General features: G+C 33.8%; 1 protein-coding gene across 6 annotated transcripts; it reads left to right on the top strand.

Moving 5' to 3' along the window:
* The first annotated feature begins 277 nt into the window (after positions 1-277).
* Positions 278-23056, top strand: LOC124362753 (UPF0415 protein C7orf25 homolog). Of its 6 annotated transcripts, XM_046817511.1 has the most exons (9): positions 1023-1310; positions 2283-2511; positions 4257-4445; positions 8710-8950; positions 13078-13172; positions 17595-17776; positions 20874-21037; positions 21554-21810; positions 22916-23056. In XM_046817511.1, exons 3-9 carry the CDS (start codon positions 4287-4289, stop codon positions 22988-22990), a joined length of 1173 nt encoding a protein of 390 aa, XP_046673467.1. In that variant the 5' UTR covers positions 1023-1310; positions 2283-2511; positions 4257-4286; the 3' UTR covers positions 22991-23056. The 6 variants fall into 6 exon arrangements, with proteins under 6 accessions (XP_046673468.1, XP_046673471.1, XP_046673467.1 ...); XM_046817512.1 differs by lacking the exons at positions 1023-1310; positions 2283-2511 and adding an exon at positions 278-432; XM_046817509.1 differs by lacking the exon at positions 2283-2511 and having other exon boundaries at positions 1024-1310.
* The last annotated feature ends 629 nt before the right edge of the window (positions 23057-23685 follow it).

The following is a 23685-nucleotide window of genomic DNA, read 5'->3' as shown; positions in this document are numbered from 1 at the left end:
TATTTTACTTTTTCCATGCAATCATAACTCAATTTACTGATAAGCACCTTTTTCTAATAACTTTTGCAATAACACTGAGACAATTAGGTAACTATTTGGAGGTGATAACAGTATTAAGAAAATTGCAGACGAATCAAAACAAATATGTGTATTCATTAAACACTGACTTATTTTCAAAATCACCCAAAAAGGTACTTTTAAGTTTTATGGATAAAATCTAAAGTCTGCTTTTAGCAATGCAGAAGAAAAAATAAGTAAAAAGAGCACAAGAACTAAACACAAAAAAGAACAATTAAATTATAATTGAAATGTACAACTTTTATATTTGGCAAGGCAACCACAAATAAAAAGGGAACCAAGCAACATCATGTTTTTATTTTTCGAGCCGGTCATAACGACAAACCAGAAAAAAAAACATTTAAATTGGCATAAGTAAGAGGAATTTTTTTTAAATGTTATTTTACACCATTATGTCTAAATTGCACAATGGGAGTGGATGAAACATTGGAGCATCTAATCTTTCAGTGTCCAAAATATACGCATGAAAGAAATAACTATCTCCAAAAAAACAAAAAATCATTAGTGAGACATTTTCCAAGAATCTAAACTATGTAATCAGCACAGAAAAGTATGAAATGTATAATGAAATCAACAATTTTTTAAAAGCAATCAAACGAAAACTTTAAATATAAAAACAAAGTCCATCTATACACAGACACAATACATAGATGTCATTCCAATCCTGGGCTCTTCTTTCCTGGGCCTACCTTTTTTCGGGATAGGACATTGCCTGATCGGCCCCTGGCAGAGAAGAGATTCCTACACCTTCCCTTCCTGATACCTATCTACTTACAAAATCCTTAGAATATCCTAGCTTTATTGTAACTAACATAAATACTACAAAACATATTACCACTGTACATTATTGTTGTAACTAACGAATCTAAATGTTTTTTTTTCAGATTACCAAACCGAAGACTGATGTAAAATTTTTAAATTTCATGTAAGAACTACCTACAAACGACGGACAACCACAAAAGTGAACATCGGGGCCTCATGGATTTTTAATCCAGGCCGCCACAAAAAGGTGGCAAAAGAAAAAGAAAAAAAAGAGGAATTTTTTAGGTTAACTTTATTATTATTTGACAAGTTTAGTTTATCTAGAATAACTTTAGAGTGCAAACAAATTTTATTAATATTGAGTTAAGCATAATTTATTGATAAAATAATATAAAAAGTAATAATGTATTGTCAGTAAAGGGTATTATATTAACTATCTCCACTATCCTCTGGATATTGCCATAGACTAAGTATGTCTATTTTGTTACATTTTTAGTCATTAGAGCTGGATTATATATTATACCTAAATGTAGTATCTAGATTAACTATGTTTAGTCCAGTATAGTAGAGTGTAAATATGACAGTTATGTTTGAATAATAACTAACCAATTTATCAATAGATAGAATTTCTAAATACTAGATTATGAGACACTGCCCCAAGTTATTAAAACAATTTTTCAAGTGTTATCTCATGGGAATTAATTTGTAATAAACCTAGTTTGTTATAAACCTCTCAGAGTTCCTTAGTTTAATAGTGTCTATAAGAAAACATATTACTGTTGATAAGCCATGTAACTAAGGGGTTTGAAGGAGATAGAATCCCTCAAAAGCCCAAAACAATGTATGGCTGCAGTGATGCAGTAGGGTAAGCGGCCACTATCATAATTGAATTATGGAATCAAATTATCGATTAGAAATACCTAAACTATTAAATACAAAAATATTGTATGATTAGAGAATTTACAATTATTTATTTCTACTTTCCATTCATGACAGTTATGGAAAGTAAAAAAATCAGTGTGGCACTTGGACAGTAAACATCTTATCGCTTGGGACCATCAACGATGATTTCCTGACACTTAATTTCCATGTTCCTTATTTTCTAAGGTTTGTCTGACTGTCATACTAAAACATGAAAGAAATTAAAGTTGACCCAAAATTGTTCAGAATTATGCACTTATGCAGACCTCATAAATTAGAACCTTTATACAAATTCTCAAACCTAGTTTAAACTTGTCTGTACATTTCCTCCCAAATTATGCCAATATCCGTCCTTAGATGAACTTCTGTTATTCTCAATAGTAATGTGCTTGACAAGAGCAATTTCATAATTTTTAAAAACTAAATGCAACCATTATTTCATATTTGTTGTAGTCCATACCAGTCATCCAATAATACATTAGTTAACACAAAGTAAGAGTACACCACACGTTGTGTTACAGGCCTTGCTGAGATCGCTTGCATGATTTCAAGTCTATAGCTAATTTCATTTTCAAGATGTCCTGTGAACAGATAGGCAGGCAGACAATCACCCAGACAAGAAATTTTATATCCCCCGGCAGATCAAAGAGAAATTGCTACAGCCAAACTCCATGGTTGGACAAGCATCATCATAGAAATCATTCTTCATTATGTAGGAGTGAAGTTTGATGCAAAATTTAAAGTTTACAGGTGAAATCTTGTATGAGATATCTTTCCATATATTATATTCACAGTCTTGTACAATGAGTTTGGTTTCCTAGCAGTGTTTTTAACCCTTAAGAGGTTGTGCCTAGAATTGTTATACACCAGGTCGCGTGGAGTACAAAAGACAGTAATGAATATTTTTGTCTGTTAACTTTTAATTCAATTTTCTGTACGATAATGTTGAGTAGACTTAGATTAGGTATATATATTCTAATCTAATAAAGTTTTAGTTAATGTTTTAAAACGTATTAAGCCTTGTTTTTTAAATTTTATAAATAAGTAGTTTTACATACAAAAATATGAATTATTGTGGAGATTGTACTCCATACGACCTATGAAGTGTTAAATAATAAAAGCTTGGTGAAGTAGGGAGTGTACTACAACACAAGAGTGTACCGAAATAAAATATTGTCACCAACTTTTACATTGACTTTCAACTCTATAATATTTTATTTTACTCTATGATTAAAAGGCTAAACTCAGTCACTTAAAGATGATGGTGTATGAGTTGGAGTAGTTCAGCTACATTGTTAACATGTCACATGTTAAAATCTCAGCTTGTTGCTGTTTGAAATCATTGTGACTTGCACCTGTAGGTGTACCTGTATGTGAGGTGCACAGTAATGTATGCCTCAAATGTTTAATTTATTTTAGTAGGTTATTCTTTTATTGAATTATTATGAAGTTTGTACATTGAATGGTGTGATTTAAATATGAAATAAAACTAATAATAAATTAAAATATAAAACTGACTAATTTATTTGAAAACACAGAATTAAACTAAAATCGATAGTAAAATGAAAACCACCAATACTCAAAATTTATTAAAACTTTAAAAAAAGCCTTATCCATGAGGAAATATTTTAGTTGTGCCTACTTTAATAGGCCTCTATTTTTGTTTCCTTGTGTAATATATTATAGAAAATCATTTCCATTTATTTGCCATAGAACTTAAGGTGGTGAAGGTTTTGGCCATCATTCTGATGTCTCATATTGTATATGGGAACTTCATAGAGTTAAAGTAAACTATCAATTCTAAATTTCATGGATGACTTAGTTTCATAAATACATATATGCCTTACATTGTCATCATACATAATTTTACAAAATGTTCTTTAACTGAGATGGTTGGTTTTAGTTTTTAAATGTTGCTCTTGTTTGTATTTTATGATTGAATCTAAATGTCCGTTTGTAGTGGTGTCGTATTCTGAAATGCCAAAAGACAATGCAATGAATGTAAGAAGAATATATAGTTTTCAGAATAAAAATACATATACTGTATTTGTACTGCAAATATTTTATAATCTACTTAAAGCATAAAAGCCATGAGCTGCTTTAGGAAGATTGTTCTTAGTTATATGATCTATCCTAAATAGGGACATATGCTCCCCAATATTGATGGGGAGCAGCATCTTGTGTTTCTCTAGCAGTTCAGTATGTCTGCCATTCTTTTTAGCCTTCTTGTTTACTGTTTGTCAATCGTTTGGCACACAGAGGCAAGGCAAATGGGGCAAATCACAAATTGCAAGCAACAAGATGAATACATCAGAGCATGCAATATTGCAGAGAATTGGAGAAATAGTGGAAAAATCCTCTAGGCAGAGTAAACATAAATTTCATGTCAAGAGCCAGATAAATTCAATAATTGTAATGAATACTTTACTGCCTAGTTCATATGTTAATATGTGTGCAGGACTTACATAATTTTAGTGTTTCATATTTTGTTAAAGGAGTCCAAGGAATATTCCAAAACAACAGTCATGGATGAGGATTTAAATGAAATGATATCAAGGTATAAGACACACATCTCTAATGGAGAAAGCTTATTGGAGAAATTAGCAGAAAACAATTACAGTAATGTCAGAGGAATCCATAAGATGAAGAGGAAAATAAAAAAAGATCTTGAGTTCTTATCAGAGGTAAAAATTACATAACTACATAGTCTGCCAAATGAAGTATATATTTGTTTATTAAAAATTAAAATTTTCAAATATTTACATTTACTTTTAAAGAAGTAATTACTGTAGTAGAAACATCAACAATATTTTGTTAACCGTAGGACTGCTCAGCAACTCTTTTTGAGTTCCTCTAGGTTCACTCTATAGTGCCCAGTGACTTATATATAGTTGTTGTGTCATCTTCGCTTCTTTGGTATATTAAACAGGTCTTTAACTCCAACGAATATTGTATCTACGTGTTCCCAATTAATTAAACTAACCCAAATAGGTACAATATTGAAATTTCCAATAAACCTCATTACGACTTTAGCAAATTATAAAGTTCATAATTAGGAAATAATTCTGTGATGTTTCAGCAAATCTCCAGATCCCTGATACAAAACAATCACATTAACTCTCGGATATCGGAAATTGTCTGCGAGGTGGGTCCCAAAATAGCTGACAGAACAGCACAAGTTGAATTGAGTGCAGAGCTCCAAAGAGTTTTTGGAACGCTACAAACTCGAAGGCGATTATTTTCTCTACTATATTGTTCTTCTTCTTCTATGGGGTGGCCTACTGCCATGCACTTAAGCCTCAAGGGCCTTTTGCGCATCCCGGAAGCACACCATGACACCTACCAGTCTATGATTTCAGCAGTTCCACAAACCTCTGAAAACAACCTATCAGGTCTTCCTGGGAAAATTCAAATTGTCCAAACTAACAAAGATGGAATACCGCTCCCTTACTATTGTAAGACAATCAAAGAGCAAGTGTTCGGCAGTTTCATCCTGCTCATCACACATTCTACCGAGCGGATCCTCCTGAAGGATGCCAACCAACTCTGTGAAGATGCTTCCTCAGATGACCATGTCCCGTGTTCAGACCTATAACCCGAGAAGACATTGATCTACTTAGTGTGAGAAGGTCAGAAGCCACTCTGGAGGAAGGCGACTGTAGTAGCATTCTACTCATTCTGGGATGTAACCTCCACCTTTTCTCATGTTCAGTGCGAACCCATTTCGAGACAGCCCCAAGGATTCACACCTTGGAATACCAAAGAATGGTGGAGGGCTTGTCATAATTGATGCTGAGCCCTGGTTGACTAGGGCTTCAGTTCTTTCATTCCCAGAGATCCCCTTATAACCAGGAACCCAACAAACAGTCACATTGTTGATTCTGGCAAGGGAAGAAACGACTTGATAGCAATCCCAGACAAGTTTGGATTTGAACACACAAGAGTCCAGCGCTACCAGTGCTGCCTGACTATCCATGAAAATATTGGTCGTCTTACTCATATAACATAGATAAAGATTCTCACGAGCACATTCCATAATGGCTGTGACTCTGCCTGAAAAACTGTAGGATAAGGATCCATAGAGACCACCAGCTCCCTGCATGGTCTCACCCCCACAATTCCAGTGCCTGTGCCGCTTTTTGTTTTATAGATGTCTGTAAACCATTCAAGTTCCGCTGGTGGAAGAGGTTTCCTTTCTTCCAACCAATCGTCCCTAGGAGGTATCTATCCTAGAGGGTTTGTCAGAGGAAAATTTTTGTGGCATCTGATCATGTGCAGAGCATCCTCCTGAATCAGGATGCTAATTCTACAGTGCCCACTGCTGCAGACCAACCAGATTCCCGCTTGCTGAAGACATTAGGCACTCCTCCTGGCCATAGCCTGAATGAAAATGTCCAGAGGGTGTGGTTGAGCCAACAGTCTAGAGCTGCACCCGGCGCACTAGGAAAAGCCCCAGTGATAGCAAGGCAAGTCATCCTTTGGATGCCAGCCAGACAAGCTACCGCCACCTTGGCCTCCATTTTTGGCCACCAGACAACAGCCCCATACATTAGTGCAGATCTGACTACGGAATCATTAAGCCAGTACAAAAGCCTCGGCTTAACTCTCCAAGACCCACTTATCATGCGTCTGCATTAAATTAAAGACCATTTCCCCCTGGAGATAACCCTTTCTAGATAAGGTCTCCAGTTTAGAACCCTATCTAGGATCACGCCCAGGTACTTCACCTTGGACTTCAACTCAATGGAAGAATCTCTGAGTAGAAATGGACCAATACCCTCCATCTGATGCCTCCTGGTAAAGGTAACCACAGCAGCCTTGGTGGGGTTGGGGTTGACAGTAAGGCCCACCCCATCACACCAGTTTCCCACCATGTTTATAGCAGCATTGGTTAGTTCCATGACTGTTGTGTTGAACTTGCCACTCAGAAGAATCACAATATCATCTGCGTAGCCCTGTGCAAAGACACCGCTACTGTTCAAAGACATTAACAAGTCGTCCACAACTAGGTTCCACAGGAGGGGAGAAAGGACGCCGCCCTGTGGACAGCCCCTCGTAGTCCTTGCACTGACACTTATTCAATCACATATCTGACCATCAATACCACGTCTGGAGAACACATTGATAATTGCCTGAGTGCCCGTATTGTGAAAGGCTCCTTCGATGTCCAAAAAGACACCTATGGCTACCTCTTTTGCTGCCAGTGTCTTCTTAATCCTGCATACCAATTGAAAAAGGGCCGAGTCACATGACCTTCATGGAGTGTAGGCATGCTGATTTGGATGTAGATATCGCTCCAAAAGAGATCCCTCCCAAACAAACCTAGCAACCATCTCCATGGTTTTTAGAAGAAAGGAGGACAGACATATTGGCCTGAAAGACTTGGGTCGTTCCAGGCTAGACCTCCCCTGCTTTGGTATAAACACTACATTGGACTCTCTCCAGGATAGTGGAATGTACCTGAGAGCCACGGAGGCTCTGAACACTCTGCACAGCTAGAGAAGGGAATATCCAGCCCCCGCTGCAAGCAAACCGATCTCACCACGTCTCCCCAGGAGCTTTATAGGGACTAAAAGAGTTAATCACCCACTCGATCCTTCTGAAGGTTATGACACAGTGCGCCAGACTCCATTGCAAATGAGTGGCACGCCCCGTAGGTCTCCCTTCAATGCCGAGTGGTTGATCATTGTTATGAACAATACAGTCCGGAAAGTGTGTTCCCATCATAACTTTTAAAACTCTCTCCGGTTCAGTAATGTATATACCCCACAGAGACCAGGTTTCAGAATACAAAATTCTAGACAGAGAAAAAAAGTCAATTTATTTTACAAGCTAATTTTAGACGAAAGAGCAAACTCAAAATATTACTTAATACTGGTTAACGTCACCACACATTGTTCTCACAAGTAGCAGTTAACTTTTATTCTGAAGTATTTGATTGAAAGTGATGATGGATTCACCATTAAAAAAATCAAACTATAATAAATGTATCTCTTTGACCTGATAAAGTATATTTTCCAAATTCACTAATACATCCTATTAGCGAAAATCACTCCTACAACACTACAAATAGTGACTGCAATAATTCCTCAGAGTAGGTTAAGTAAGACCTTTAACTGCCATTCTGTAACTGCACTGAAGGACGGTATACATCCACTTTTACCTATAGTACAGGTGTATCACTGGAAAAGGTTTCTTAATAAATATTATTCATGGCTGTTGGACAACCAATTTTACTCACTGGAGGAGTTTTTCCAGATGGAGCATATTTTATTTTGATGTTGTATTTTTGTTTATAAGTTTATTTATTGAATTTTTAATTTATGACATTAATTTATACTTAGACTTACATTTTAGTTAACCTAGAACTTGGCTGTCAATGAGAGCTGTAAAAACTGTGTCAATGACAGTAAAATGATTTTTTTTTATTAAATAGAGAATTGTAAGTTTTGTCGAATGCAGAAAAAGACCAGTCAGGATATTGCCAATGAAATAATTCATGAGCCAGAAAAATATTATATTCCTCTAAAATATTGCAGAGGTCAAGGTTTTGACAATGGAGCCAATGTGTTAGGTATTTATAAGGGAATTTCTGTTGTGTTTTGTTGTATTAACACTTATGTCACATATTAACTGTGCTGCTCACAGTTCAAATCTATGTGTAGTTAATGCAGCCAAGTGTAAAGATGCAATCACCTTTTTTGTATAATGCAACAACTTGTATTTTTTGTTAAACCATCTCAAAGATCAGAGATTCTTAAAAAGAAGATTCATTGTTCCCTTCATAAACTTTCTAACACGAGATTCTCAGCAAGCAAGGCTCTTTGCAGAAAACTTACCAGTTATAAAACTCTTACTCAGTTTACTGTCTTAAAATCTACCCAATTATAGTTGATAAAGTAGAAAGTGATTTGTCCTTAATAATTCTTTTGAATTTCCTTTTTTCAGACATTACAAAGCAACAATATGAAAAAAGAACATCTGTTGTGTTCAAATCTACATTTTTATAAAGCAGTATTACAAGAAGCTGTAAATTGGCCTGAATGTGAAGCAGTTTTTGAGACCTTTTTATACAAAACATCCGATAACTGTCAAAAGCGATTGACAGTTGATGTTGTGTCTCACAAAGGCCATCAATGGATCAAAGTCATCGCCCGAAATCCTATTGCACTACACCAAATTTATAAAGGTATTGGCATTATTATTTTTATATTAAATATAAAGTACATTTCTCATTTATTTTGTTATTGTTTGGAGGTAATGGTAACATAGATTAAAATATATATGTGCCCTTTTGCTTACATTCATATTATAAGGTTTAGGTCAGATTGAACAGTGCTTATGTTATGTTTTTATAAACAGAGTTTTATAAACAGACTATTAAAATTAGGATATTTTGAGACAGTCAATCAAACTGAACATGAATTTCTTTTAAAAACATTTGGGTTGAAAAAGTAATAATATTTTCACACGACCCCTCGTGTCCAGAAAGTGGGTGCAACCTCTCACTTAGTAATTATGTATTAATAAAAATAGTGGTTTCTGTTTTTGCGTAATTTAATCAGACAGAAACAACTAAACTGGTTGAGCTAAAAATGTTTGTATTGTCCAATTAATATATAGTTTTATATTGGTATTAATGTAAATTATTAAATAACAAAACTTTTGATATATGATAATTTATACAGGGTGTTTGAAAAGTATGGGTACGGCTTAATATTTTAAAAACCATAGGAGATAACATCTATAAACTTTGCACAGTGTCATATGGCTATGTAAACTATTTTTTTCTTGGTATTACCATGACATACCAACCATGGGGGGACGGCCCACAGAGGAAAACATGGAAATCTTAAATTGAAGCATGGGTCGAGTGATACCTCATTTGAAAGAGCTCACTTAGTAGAGTTGAATTCCGCAAACCGCATCTCAAAAGGTTTATCCAATCAGAAATGGCGGGTTGTTTTAGGTACACATTTCTGCGCTGCCATTTCTGACTGGATCGTCGTATTCTGATGCGGTTGGCGGCGTTTCACTACTACCAATGTGTTTTCACTGACTTTTTTTAATTAGCAAATTATGTCATAAATTTATAACACAATAAATAAAACTAAAAAAACACACGGTAAAAATACTATTTTTATTGTGTGTTTTTTAGTTTTATTTATTGTGTTATAAATTTATGACATAATTTGCTAATTAAAAAAAGTCAGTGAAAACACATTGGTTAGTAGAGTGAAACGCCGCCAACCGCATCAGAATACGACGATCCAGTCAGAAATGGCAGCGCATAATGTACTTCACAATGTGTACCTAAAACAACCCGCCATTTCTGATTGGATAAACCTTTTGAGATGCGGTTTGCGGAATTCAACTCTACTAAGTGAGCTCTTTCAAATGAGGTATCACTCGACCCATGCTTCAATTTAAGATTTCCATGTTTTCCTCTGTGGGCCGTCCCCCCATGGTTGGTATGTCATGGTAATACCAAGAAAAAATAGTTTACATAGCCATATGACACTGTGCAAAGTTTATAGATGTTATCTCCTATGGTTTTTAAAATATTAAGCCGTACCCATACTTTTCAAACACCTTGTATATATATTATTAGATATAAAAATGTTTTATGTTTTATATATATATATATATATATATATATATATATATATATATATATATATGACTTGCTTGGTTTTTTTCATCTGATGTTTATTCTATATTATAATCAAAATATTAGTTGTTAGTTTGAAGTTTGTTTTTGACAATGGAAGGATTGTGAAGGAAACAGAATTTTTCCTAACATTTTTCATCGTTCAGTGATACAAAAAATCAGTAACCACTACGTTTCGAGATCTGCAATCTGATCTCTTCTTCAGGTAAATAACTAACCTAACACATAATTACAAACTAGGTTAAAATAAACAAATCATACCAGAGCGTTGTGACACGTGTAAGTCAGGAATCACAACTACCATGCTGTGTGTCAACATCACTAACTCTAAAACATGCTAAACACAACAATAAAAAACTAAACACAACACTAATTATTAAACTGAACTACAGAATATACAATACAATAGGTCTGCATTTGTTAACCAACCACCATGTTGTGAACCCCTTGTAAATTCCTGTTTCCTTCATTAGTTGTTGGTTCCCAAGCAATGATGCTTTGCCTTTCCGCTTTCCATACCATCTAACGTGAGGTTCAAAGCATTAAGTGTAATTTGTTCTTGGTGGTATGATTACGGATGACTGGGGTTGCATGACAGGGATCTGGCTTACATTCAGAACACTTGCGTGCCTTCCAAAGATACTGAATTTATTTCAAAAGTAATAATAACTGGTGTACGTGATAGCCTAGGCGATACTGATAAATTTTTATTTTTCTAAAGAAAATTTTTATTTTGTATTTAATCAGAGGGATTGTGTTTTCTCTTATTGATAAAACACCCTGAGTTGGGGGAAAAAATTCAAAACTTTAGTCCATTATTAACTTTTAGGGCAATCCAGTACATGGATACATAGGAAATGCATAGCAGTTACAAATTATATGACTAACCTTTTAAAATATTTTCAATAAATTATCTTGTGAATTTCTGTTTACTATCGTGGTGTGGCACCTGGTGATCAGGTCGACGCTCACCACCTGGGTATTGTCAGAGGTGGTGAACAACAGGACCGTACTTCATCCTGTGTTCATCAGCTTATATGACAACTCATCCCTGTGGACAGGGATGTGGAGTCCTTGACCAGCACCAACACCAGCTCATAATGAATTTAGGAGTTCGCAAACCATGGGTAAAATGATCAAGAAATAGTCCTTAACAGTAGGGGAAATAGCATAAACACAGAGTAACGGCAAGAAACATGATAGCGGCATGGGAAACTGTGTAAACTGCTGGAAACGTACCAAGAGCATTAGCTTCATGTACTCAACTTTAAAATACTTAGAAATAAATTGCAATAACATAATGTAATGTTTACAATCTAGATATTACTTAAATTTAAGGGCACTTTTAATATCTATTTATGGGTACTGAGTTAAACTCTGTTGTAAATTGTATTGGATGGTTGATAAAACTTAATGTGTATAGTGGTTGACATTAAGTACAAGATGCTGTACCCATAGTAATAATTAGGTAAGAATGGTGACGAAACTTAAATTCTTATAATAGACCTTAAAGAAAACAGTGTGACTTACTATTCGAGGAAAACGAAATTCCAGCAAATACTATTACCGTAATATGAAAATGCTAAAACTCTTGGAACTATGAATGGGGAACCAGCTGAGGTTGAGGTAACCACAGACTATCTATATCAGACTAACTAACCCAGAGATCCTGCTTACTGACAGAACACTTTGTGTTCCTACCGTAAATAGCCACCTGGACTTTGCTGAAGTAGATTAATATTCCACCTGGTCGATTTTATTATGCCAGCAGGATGTTAGAATTGTTATATTTCTTAACAAAGAATTATTAGCATTTCTGAAGCAAGCACGATTTCAATTTAAATTTACATATAGGCTAAAAAGGATATTGCTTAACCTCATGTGTTCAACATATAACTATTTTCAGCCACATTTCAACTTCAAGGTTGAGTAGGAAATTTGGTTTGATCCACAAAGTCCTTGACAGCCAACAATATGAACCAATAGAAAACTTGGAAATCTAAGGTGGGGAGCTGAAACCATCGGGGGGGGGGGGGGCTTCAGGACCTGAGCGGATCTATCCGGAGTATAAAAGCCCCGGAGAGCCCAAAAACTCTCTCTCAGATTATCTCTAAGAGTCTCTTGCACATATCTTTTGCCTTCCTTTAATGATTTAATATCTTTAACTGTTTTACCACGAATTCGGACTTTGGAGACAATTGGTGTCAATCCCATCATATAGCTGTCATAGTACTTGGCTTGCTGAGTGGTAAGTCCTATCTGGTGACTGACTTTTAAACTCACTTGTCTCACTCCAAATTCCAAATTTTAGCCAAAATTGTAAACTAAATTAAAATAAAGAATATCTGTTTCCATGTTTATCAACTAATAACATAGTGTAAATGAAGTATCATCCATAATAAAGATTGCTTATTTTATTTGCCATCCTGACACTAGAAAGAGTACTTAAGATAAGATTCCTGGCTGCTCCACAGCTATATATTTTGTTCTAGGTTTTTTTTAAATAAAAGAATTATTAAGAATAATTAAAAAGAGTAGTATAAAGTAAATTTATTCTTGCTAATTCATTTCATATTTAACAATATAGTTGACAATATTTGGTATGTTTTTTATACAACATTATTTTAAGCACTCTGTTTCTGTAGAAGGAGATACTTTTGGTCGAAGGTCTATTATGGATCAAGCAACATCTTACATAGAAGCTGCAGGTCAAAATTTATATTTATACAACCCTCCGAAGGTAAATCAAATTTCATTTATATCTTTATATTTAATAAATTTATGAAACCAATCAATGAATTTAATTTATTTATGTTCAAGTGAATCTAGCCATTTTGCTTAGTTGATTTATTATGGTAGAGTTGTGTATACACACTATAGTGTGTTCCAAATTTTATGCACACCAAAGGGATCTTTGAAACTATAAGAGATTCTGCAAAGATTAAATGGCAAAGTTGTGCGTAATAACAAGATCAACATATCAATGTGGTTACATTAATTCATTCACTGCGCTCAAAATCTGTTTTAGGTCAAAATGTTCAAACTTCCACAGCACTCTCATTAGTACCGACAATAGAATGTTCATTATTTGAAATATGCTTAAAATTTCTTCTAGTTTTTTAATATTATAATGGTAAATTTTTCAAGACCAGCAAACAAAATTTATAGACTTCGTCATTTAAAAAATTCAACAATCCATTTTTAAAAAAGGAGTTTTTTTACTGATTTCCAAAATGTCTATATATATATATATATATATATATATATATTAGTTTAACACACACACACACACGTGCGCGTGCGCTTCCTTTCAAAATTAAAGCAAGCAATATGTAATTTAAACTTAAATTAAGAAATGCAGAAGACTCATTAGTGCCAAAGCCTTCAAATACGAGGGCCATCCGGAAAGTAGTACCCGTTTGTGAAATAAAGACACAGAAGTAAATATTAACAAATATAAACATTTTTATTGAAAAGAGCATACCTTAAACTACTTCTCCACATAATCTTCAAGCAAATTTAAGCATTTGTCATAACGTGTGACGAGTTTTTGTATTCCAGCGTCATATTCCTCCGCCGCCAGCCGATTGAAATACGTAATCACGCCTTCTTTAAGTTCTTCATCGCTGTCAAATCTTTTTCCCGCCAAAAAACTCTTTAAGTTTTGTAAAGAGATGAAAATCTGAAGGGGCCAAGTCCGGCCTATACGGTGGATGGTCGAAAATTTCCCAATTGAATTGCTGCAGAAGTTGTGTTATCCCCGCTGCATGAGGCCTGGCATTGTCATGGAGGAGAATGACGCCATCAGACAATAGACCTCTCCGTTGATTTTGTATTGCCCGCCGTAATTTCTTTAATGTTTCACAATACGCATTAGCGTTAATAGTGTCTCCACGGGCCATAAAATCAATAAGCAGTACACCACGTCGATCCCAGAAAATGGTTGCCATAAGTTTCCTGGTGGACAGAACAGTCTTGAATTTTTTTGGTTTCTTTGGTGAATGAGTATGATGCCACTCCATTGACTGTCGTTTACTCTCAGGTGAAGCATAACAAACCCACGTTTCATCACCAGTAACTATGCGATTCAAGAACGAGTCTGCTTCATCAGAATAACGTTCCAAAAATGTGAATGCAGCAGCCATACGCTTGGTTTTGTGCTCATCTGTAAGCATGCGAGGGACCCACCTTGCACAAATTTTTGAATAATGCAGATGGTCTTTGACAATTTCATGAACAATTGTTCGAGAAACATTAGGGAAATGTTCACAGATGTCATCAATTGTGACGCGCCGATCGTTCCTCACGAATTCGTCTACTGACCTCAGCAGTTGATCTGTAATGACAGATGGTCTCCCTGAACGCTCATCGTCGTGTGTGTTCCCCCTCCCCAAGTTGAAATTACGACACCAGCGCCGAACAGATGACTCTTCCATCACATTGTCTCCATACACTTCCTTTAATTGGCGATGAATATCACAAGGTCGAACGTTTCATGCGTTGAGAAATTTTATTACAGCCCTCACTTCACAACTGGCGGCATTTCAATTTTTTTAAACATTATGAACTGCCACAGAAACAACACAGGCAATGCTAGCGTCACAGAACTTGTAACAGAGAAGGCAGACAAGCCACTGAAGCGATCTGACCTTGACTGGCGGCTACTCGCGTCGTCAGCGCCTCACGCGGCGGAAACGGGTACTACTTTCCGGATGGCCCTCGTACTTTCTTCACAAAGACTTTTATTTTTTTAGCACCAAAACTTTTTAATCTGTTACCGCAGAATATAAAGAGTCAATATTCAATTAATATTTTTCTAAAACAGCTTAAAAAGTGGCTATTGTGTATGAAGGATATTGAAGAAGTACTTTTTAAAATTAATGTTTAAAATGAGATTGTTTCCTTTCCTTGTAATCTATTTCCAATAATGATAATAATGCATCATCTAATTTATGTTCTAGTTATGTTCATTATGTTCTCCATGTTTATTTGTTTCATTTTTTAAATTTAGGCTTAGTTGATTATTTTATGTATAGTTAAGATTTTTGTATTAATTTAGTAGTGTTTTTCACGAACTTCATTTAGAGTAAATATAAATAAGTTTTGCTAAAAATATTAGTGTACTGTTTGTAAAGCTGCTAGTTTTCTGTTAATTTTATGATATTATTACTCCAAACAGGCTTTGCCTTGGAGTTTTTTCTCTTTATTTCTCAGAGTGATGTATAATGTAATAGTAGTTGTAGTTGCATACGTATGTATTGTTTATGTGTGTAAGTAATTGTAATGTTTTTTTGGTTAGTCTGTACAATTTTATAAAATTCGTATATATATGGTGGGGTTATTTTACCTTTATCAACATTATTGTTGCAGATAAATGTTTTGAATTGTTCACTGTAAAAGTTTTAAACACCTAATAAAGGCTCACCAGAATAAGACCAGTTAGTGTGGTGATCTTAACCAGTCTAACCCTACCAACCTTCCACCTAAATCCCCATTCTGCTTTTCCTATCTAACATTAAGTGAATTTTCATTCATAAACAAACATTGCCAGTATGGGTAATGGGTACAAACGAAATATTGTGCCAGTATGGTTCATAGAAAGACAATTAGTTTGGAGAAATGTTATTTCTATAGTAATAATTTTTGTACAAAAGTACAACACAGTTTTAAATTTATACCAGTTAGTAAAATTGTGATCAATCAAATAATGAATAGTATCACAACAAAATCCTCAGGTATTGTGGACTTTCTTTCCAAATAGTGAAAATGATGTGTTAATGTCTTATAGGAGTTATAACTCATTTGGTCAACTTATTGTGTATGTCAGGTTTGCTTTCATACAGCTTGGAATCATTGCATTATCACACCCATACCCAAACTAAAAATATCCTCACTTGGTATCCCACTTAAGGGCTATGTAAGTATTAGCATCAGTTTCCAAAATTCTGGAGAAGTTGATCAATTAATGGTCTTTATTAAAGCTAAAATATTCTTCCTCAAAATCAACCTGGTTTTAGGAAGTTTTCAGCACTACATCGGCTTTATTGAACAATAGACGTTTTCAGTTTTGTATTATTTAATTCTCAATTTCAGTTCAACTATCTTGTTTCCCTTTACTTGGCCCCTTTAAAACAATGATTTTTTGATAGTAAAATATTCTATTTACTAATACTTTCTCTTTCATGCAGTTTTGATAGTTTTCTCCTCTTTATTGTCAACAACGTTGTCCTCATTACTAAGGTCAAAATATAAATCATTTCCGACAGTTGGTTAATAAGGTTTTTAAGTAAGACTATCAATATTCATTAGTGTTAATCCCGGACCTACAAGTATTTAAACTGCTTTCTTTACCCAGTGCTTCTTACCACTAAAAAACTTTAAAGGATTAAAAAATTTATTTAGTTGGAAACTTTGAATTACTTTGCCTCAATATTTTATTTGCTTTCCTGTTGGTTGAAGATGTCTGCTTGATAAATCAAATGTACTATTACAAAGATTGAACTTAGTCCTTCTTATCACACTTAGAAGTATTTAGAGACAATATCACATCACTAGTTGTAAAATTATGCAAATAAATATTAAGTCTGTCATTGTTTTGGCTCTATCTCACTTAGTATTTGAAGATCTGGTCTTAACAATTTGTCTACACAATATTCAGCCAACCAGAATATATCCAGATGATATGATGCGCATGCTCTACATTCAGTACTTTTGTTCGCACAGTATAAAAGGTTGAGTTACTTCAATTTAGTTTCTTTCTGCATGTGTCATTAAATTATATTATTAAAAAAAAGGATTCCACATGAGGGTGAACAGATGATCCTGACAGATCAATATCCATTTATATGTTCACTCTAAACACTTGTTACAACAAACTCAATAACCTGACCAAAAATCTGTTCCTTATCACTTTAATTAACAATCAAATCATGTTTGTAAATTCAGAACCAGTCTTAAAACTCTCCAAAGGTATGAACATTCTGCTTTGTTGATCATCATGGGTATGCAGTGTGAAAAACTAAACCTTATTACTGATTACATTATTTTGTTTATCATGTACTACTTTTTAACAACATATGAATTTCAATATTTAATTAAAATTAAAATCCTGTACTTACTAGTGACAGAAGTATACTTTTTTAATTGAAAATTTTGTTTTCAGGTAGTTTTTTCATTTGTTAATGGAGTTCCTGAAGAGATGAAGGCCTTTTTAGAAAGGTTTGGGATTTTAGTTGAAGGTAAAGTCATTTCAGTTGAAGATGTTTCAATAAGTGATTCATCCACAGGTTCAGATTGCAGTGGTGATGTTAATTTTACAAGCGTTCCTGTTCATGATCAACAAGAGTAAGTAATTATATATTAGTGTGAGCAAAATATACATTTATGACAGTAGGAAAGATAAACAGAGTGATAGTAAATCTCTCTTAGTACCAGAGGAATTGTATTTCATTTTGGTTTAACAAATCTATAATGTGATTGTTGAGTTTAGCTCCAGTTCATCTTCCTCTTAGTGCAGCATCTGAAATCTGACGCTGTCACAGACTTGTCTCCTGTAGTCTTAGAGTCATGTTCTTCTAAAGTGATCCAAAAAAAGTCAGTGGCAAAGAAGCTCAAAATTAAGTTTACATAATTTTGACATCAGATAAATCTAGACTACAAAATCATACTAGTCTCATAAGTTGCACAATTGAGTGCCCTACGATGTTTTAGACATGATCCCAGGCACGGTAGAACAACTGAGTTTTCTACACATAACATAGCGATGGTGGGAAGGGTTGATTCAATGTGAATGTCGTGTTTAGATCCAGTTCACCTTCTTAGTGCTTGGTCTAAAATATCGTAGTGCACCCAATTGTGCATCTGATAAGACAATGAGAATACATTTTCACCTAGATTACACTACATTTTGTAGATTTCAAAACAATGTAAAGCGTTCATTTTTAGTTTCTTTGCCATCGACTTTTTTTATCTTTTCAGGAAAACATGACTCTAGATTCCAGTAGTCAATTCTATGACAACGTTAGATTCCAGATGCTGCACCAAGAGGAAGGTGAACTGGAGTTAAACTCAACATTCACGTTGAATCAACCCTTCTCACCGTAGCTACATTATGAGTAGAAATTTATAATGTACAATACATTATTCTGGAACTAATACACTAGGGACATCATTGTCTCTATATGTGCTTATCTGAAGTACACTAGAAAAATGATGTATTTTTTATAATCCAGTTGTTATTGGTCATCTATTTTAAAACAGCAAGTTACTCAAATAAAAACTTGTATGAATTGTTTTATACATTACGGCAACAAGAAATTCATACTGTCAGACTGCAAATTGCTTCTAGTGAGTCTCTGTGACAGTGAGTAAGTCATAAGTGACTACTGCTAGAAGCCAGACTGTTGTCGGCCATAACTATATTTCTGTGCAGACACTGAGACCTTGACTGACAATGCATTCATTACACATGCAACCTTCCCCTCTTCCAATTACTTTCTAACATTGTATTTGAGTGTTGATTTTTTTTAAACATTGTTATAAAACAATTTGTAAATAAATTTAATTATATACTGTTACATTTTACGAATAAATATTTGTATGTTTTATTTTGTAAATATTTCTACATAACAAAGTTATACTTAGTCCCATGTATTCTATTATGCTATTAGCCTTGCTCGCTATTGGGAATTGATTACATTCCAAAGTTATAAATAGTGAATATTGATCCTTGCTGTAGCCGCATACATGTGTGTGATGCTGCAGTTTCTCTATACCAGAAGTAAGTTTTTAAAGATTATCTAAAATTTAGAGTACCTATCCAAAATATGCCTTACCCTATCAACTTTGGTTAGTTCCGTCTTAATATATAAAGTATTTTGAAATGAGATAAGCATACAAGGCTCACAATAGACAGTTAAGATTCCTTGACCCGAACCAGTCTTGACCACAATCATAATTGTGTCCATGGTGGTTGTAACCCCACTATTGTTACAAATATTAAAGTTGTATTTTAATTTGTGTTAAACTGAAAATATGCTTGTAGTTGAACCATGTTTCATCATTCAGTTTAATTTATATTTGTTATGATGTTTAAACTGTAACAGCTGACAAACAGTACAACACAAGACACACACTTAGTATGATGAGTCCATCTGTAACCTGTAGGGGTAGGTAAATATAATACAGCCAGCTAGTGTCGCTTCCACACTCCTGCACTTTGAGCGAGAGATAACGAATAATTACAATGAATGCCTACTGATCATCTGTTTGAATAGTTAATTTGGAATAGCCCTAACATCAATTTCCTTGTTGACTCTTTTCGTGTATTAGTGACTTTTGTTGATAATGAGTACCAATAGTGGTAGTAGTAAAGAAAAAATTAAAGTACAACACCTTTTGTTTGCTGATTATAGCACATTAAAATCTGGCTTAAAGTGATTAAATATAATCTAACATGTTTGAACTGTAACACTTCTTGGTATTGTTTCTACCAAAATTGTCTAACATTAAAAAAATTGTTATTAAAACATATTTCTATAGTTGACTTACTTATTAAAAATAAAATAAACTTTTGAAATATCAGAACCTACGCAATAATCCATTTCATTGATTTGATAACATATTTTCAAAGTCATAAAATAAGAATAATATGATTTCAGAAGACTGTCAAATTTGCAAATTGTAATATTATTAGTGTTTAAACATATTTTAGGGGAGTGCCTCAGAATCCAGCTTGACTGGGAGGTACAGAAAATGTCCAGATTCCACAGTAATGGCAACTCCCCCAATAGGTCATTCTAGATCCACTTATACACAGTACAGTACAGTACAGTAGTTGTAGTTTTGTCCTGAATGGGACTTAAGACACACGGACCAGGCAAGATGTCATCCGAAAGGGTTCCGGCCTGGGTCTTTCGTGGCCCGTAGGGGGTTTAGTGGGTAGTCCGCAAGGGAGTCCCACACTCTGTGCGCAAATGCATTCCCCCTACGTAAAAAAAAATAATACAGTAGTTGTGATTAGGTAAACCACTGTAGAGTTCTCTTACTTGTTTAATTTTATGTTTACTGGAGTATTGAAACTCTATTTTTTTTCTTTAATATTCAAATATGATAGGTCTTTAGTACTATATTCTATAAATAATCAAATACAGAACTTTTGATGGTTTAGATTTTAAGCCAGTAGAATTTTAAAATCCATGTGAATATCTGTACAACGCATCTAATTCAAATTCAAAACACTTTATTCATATAATTTATACAATTACATTTAAAATTATACTAATAAAGAATGGCATCAATTATATTTTATTTAAAATATTTTAATATTTTGATCAATTCTTCAAATGATACAGTATCTTCAAAATGTATTTTTTATCTTTTATATAATATGTATTATATATTTTATATATAATGTTTATGTATTTTGTTTAATTTTATCCAGCAATCCTTCAAGGTACAATCTGTGTGTCACAACAATGATAGCCTATGTGTCGTCATTGACCAATGGTGGGTGCAATAAAGAATTCAATGAGCCTTTATTGAATCAACAAGCAGAGTGGGAAAGAGCTCGACCAGTAAAGCCATTTCTTGATAATTTATTTTCAGGTAAACGGCATTCTGACACATGTACAAAAAATGCACTTTTCATTTTATCTATATATTAGGTATGTTATTGTTTCTCTTAAATGTAATAAACATCCTGAAAGTTCAAAGTATATTTTTTCTCCAGTTTACATGTCTAAAATGCAGGACACTTCCATTTAGATTGGAGGGGAGAGTATTATAGTAAATATATATTATTATAAAATTAAGTTGTTATATTTTAAGAATGCATTCAATTTGATTCAGAAAGTAAACAAATTTTTTTTGAACCTTTTTTATTCGTTTATTAGAAGACTGAGATGGAATCTTCTAATTCAAGAAAATGGTTTATATTAGCATTTGACTTCCATGCTGTAGTTTTAATTATGCCTAAAACCATCCAACTTATATTAAGATGGAAGTGTGTAGTTTTCTTCATATACTTTAATTATTTTAATATATTTGATACTTTGTGAATCATTATTTTGTCCAATTTAATATTATATATATTGTGTATTGCACAAACATAACATTTTTCAGGGAAGGATCTGCTCTGTTGTGCAACAGCTGTAGAAGACTTTAAAAGTATAGTTAATATTGTTGGAGGAGAGGAAGAGAAAGGCAGAGCTGCTGAATTGTTGTCCCGCATCACTGTGGTTCCTGATCTTCCTTTTACAGGCTTGAGGCCAACAGGAAAAATAAAGGAAAGATCTCTTTTGATATTTGGCACTGGACATGCACATAAAGCTGTCACTGTCACTGCAAACAAGGGTTTTGTGCAAGCAGCAAAGCAAAAGGTGTGTTAGCATGGCTTCAGGTGAAAAGTTTTTGAATAGCACAATTCAAACAAATAGTTATAGTATACAAATTCAGCAAAATATGTGATTTCACGTAGTATTTTAATGTATTATAATCTAATGTGGTTATAACCTCACCAATGGTTCATGAGTCAATTGGTATATCAATCAAAGATACATTCAGACATAATTCAACTCCCGATTTCAAGAGTCAAGTCTGTAATAACACTTCTTTCATTCTTTAATAATTTTAGGTAATCGTGCACTGCAGACCATTATTTTCTAATAGAATCAAAATGGTTTTAAGGGATGTCTGAAGTGCCAGTTATCAGAAGAAAAATTAGTTCTCTGGAGTCCCTCAGTGATTGATATTGGGACTAATCTTTTAATACTTCTTGTAAATGACACCTCTAGAAGTAGAAGTCATGTAAGTTTATGTGTAGTTAATACATTTTTAATAGTTTCACCAATTTTGGTATTGCCAACAGACAGAAAACCAAAGTGACTAATTTTTTATATTTGTTCTTCTAATACAATTGTTCAGCCAAACTTTCTCCTGGGAGACAGAAGTTAGGCCGAGCTCAACAGTTAGCTTTTTTTAGATTGACTATTGATTACACATCCTTCTTCTTTAAGTCATATTGATTTGGTTGCCAGGAGAATCAGTAGTGGTCTGCTAATACTTCATAGACTGGCTGACTATGCGGATAGACAGGTCCCGCCTGCAGCATATTGTGCATGTATGATAACTGCACATAGACAATGCAGTTAATGCATGTCCATGAATCATTATAGCCAATACCAGAAATATAACGTACTGCTTTTTTTTGTATTAATACAATTTTATTAATGTTCTTTTTTTCATAATAATGAAATGTTTGAGAATTTATTTTATTTTAACATTATTGAGATATAGCATATTAATTTACTTTGACCATCACCTGTGAACAATGGTTTTTTTTTGGCAAATCAAAAAACTGAATCAGAGTCATAGTGTGTGAATTAAGAAATAAATGTGGGGTGAGAGATGTTGTGCTATATTTTGACACTATTTATCATGATTTCTTTTAAATGCCAGTGTAAAACAATTTGTTTTGTTTGGCAGGGAGCAAGATTTGCTGTGGTCATACACGAGTCTCGAGCCTTGTCAGAGTGTAAAGAGCACCAACAATGTAGTTGACTATTATGTTTGTTCATAATACTTTTCTAATCTTGTTGTTTTAAATATAACTTTGTGATCGATTAATGGTATAGTTTTGCTTTAATTCCACCCATAGAGTTTTCAATTTATTAAAAATATCCTCTGCATTAAATATTGAGTTAAAAATCTTAATTACCCATATTCAACCTATGCCGTCTCAATATCTCTAGATGTTGCAAACGTAGCAAAATATTTTACATTACCAGAGTAAGTTAAAAACTTCTTTTTAGGTAAAAAGTTGATTTAATATAGCAGACAATTTTAACACTAAATTTATTCATTTTGATGTTAAAATTCATGATTTATAAACAATTTTTATATGAAAATTTCCGGCATTACGTTATTGTCACAAGAATTTTGTGTAACATATTGATGAAGCTTCCATTTGCTGAAAATGATTCATTATGAATGATATTGAGAATTATCATAAAGCAATTTTGACTGAAATCTCAATTAAGTTTATTAATGATACATTTGATATTCTACTTTATGCTATGAAATGATGAACAAATTTGTTGTACTAAGTGAAATTTGAAAGCAAGAACCTCAATTTGTAATTTCTCCGGTCAAAAATTATCATCTTAATTACCCTGGTTGGAAGATAAGGGATAATAGTGCTGAGGCTTGTGTTGGAGCTTAACTTGAAGATAGAATGAATCTCTAATTACATAAAT

The sequence above is a fragment of the Homalodisca vitripennis genome, chromosome 5 (genome assembly GCF_021130785.1).
Source record: "Homalodisca vitripennis isolate AUS2020 chromosome 5, UT_GWSS_2.1, whole genome shotgun sequence".
Classification (NCBI taxonomy): Eukaryota; Metazoa; Arthropoda; class Insecta; order Hemiptera; family Cicadellidae; genus Homalodisca; species Homalodisca vitripennis.
Note: the sequence above shows the minus strand (reverse complement) of the source record. Positions and strands in the feature narration are given on the sequence as shown.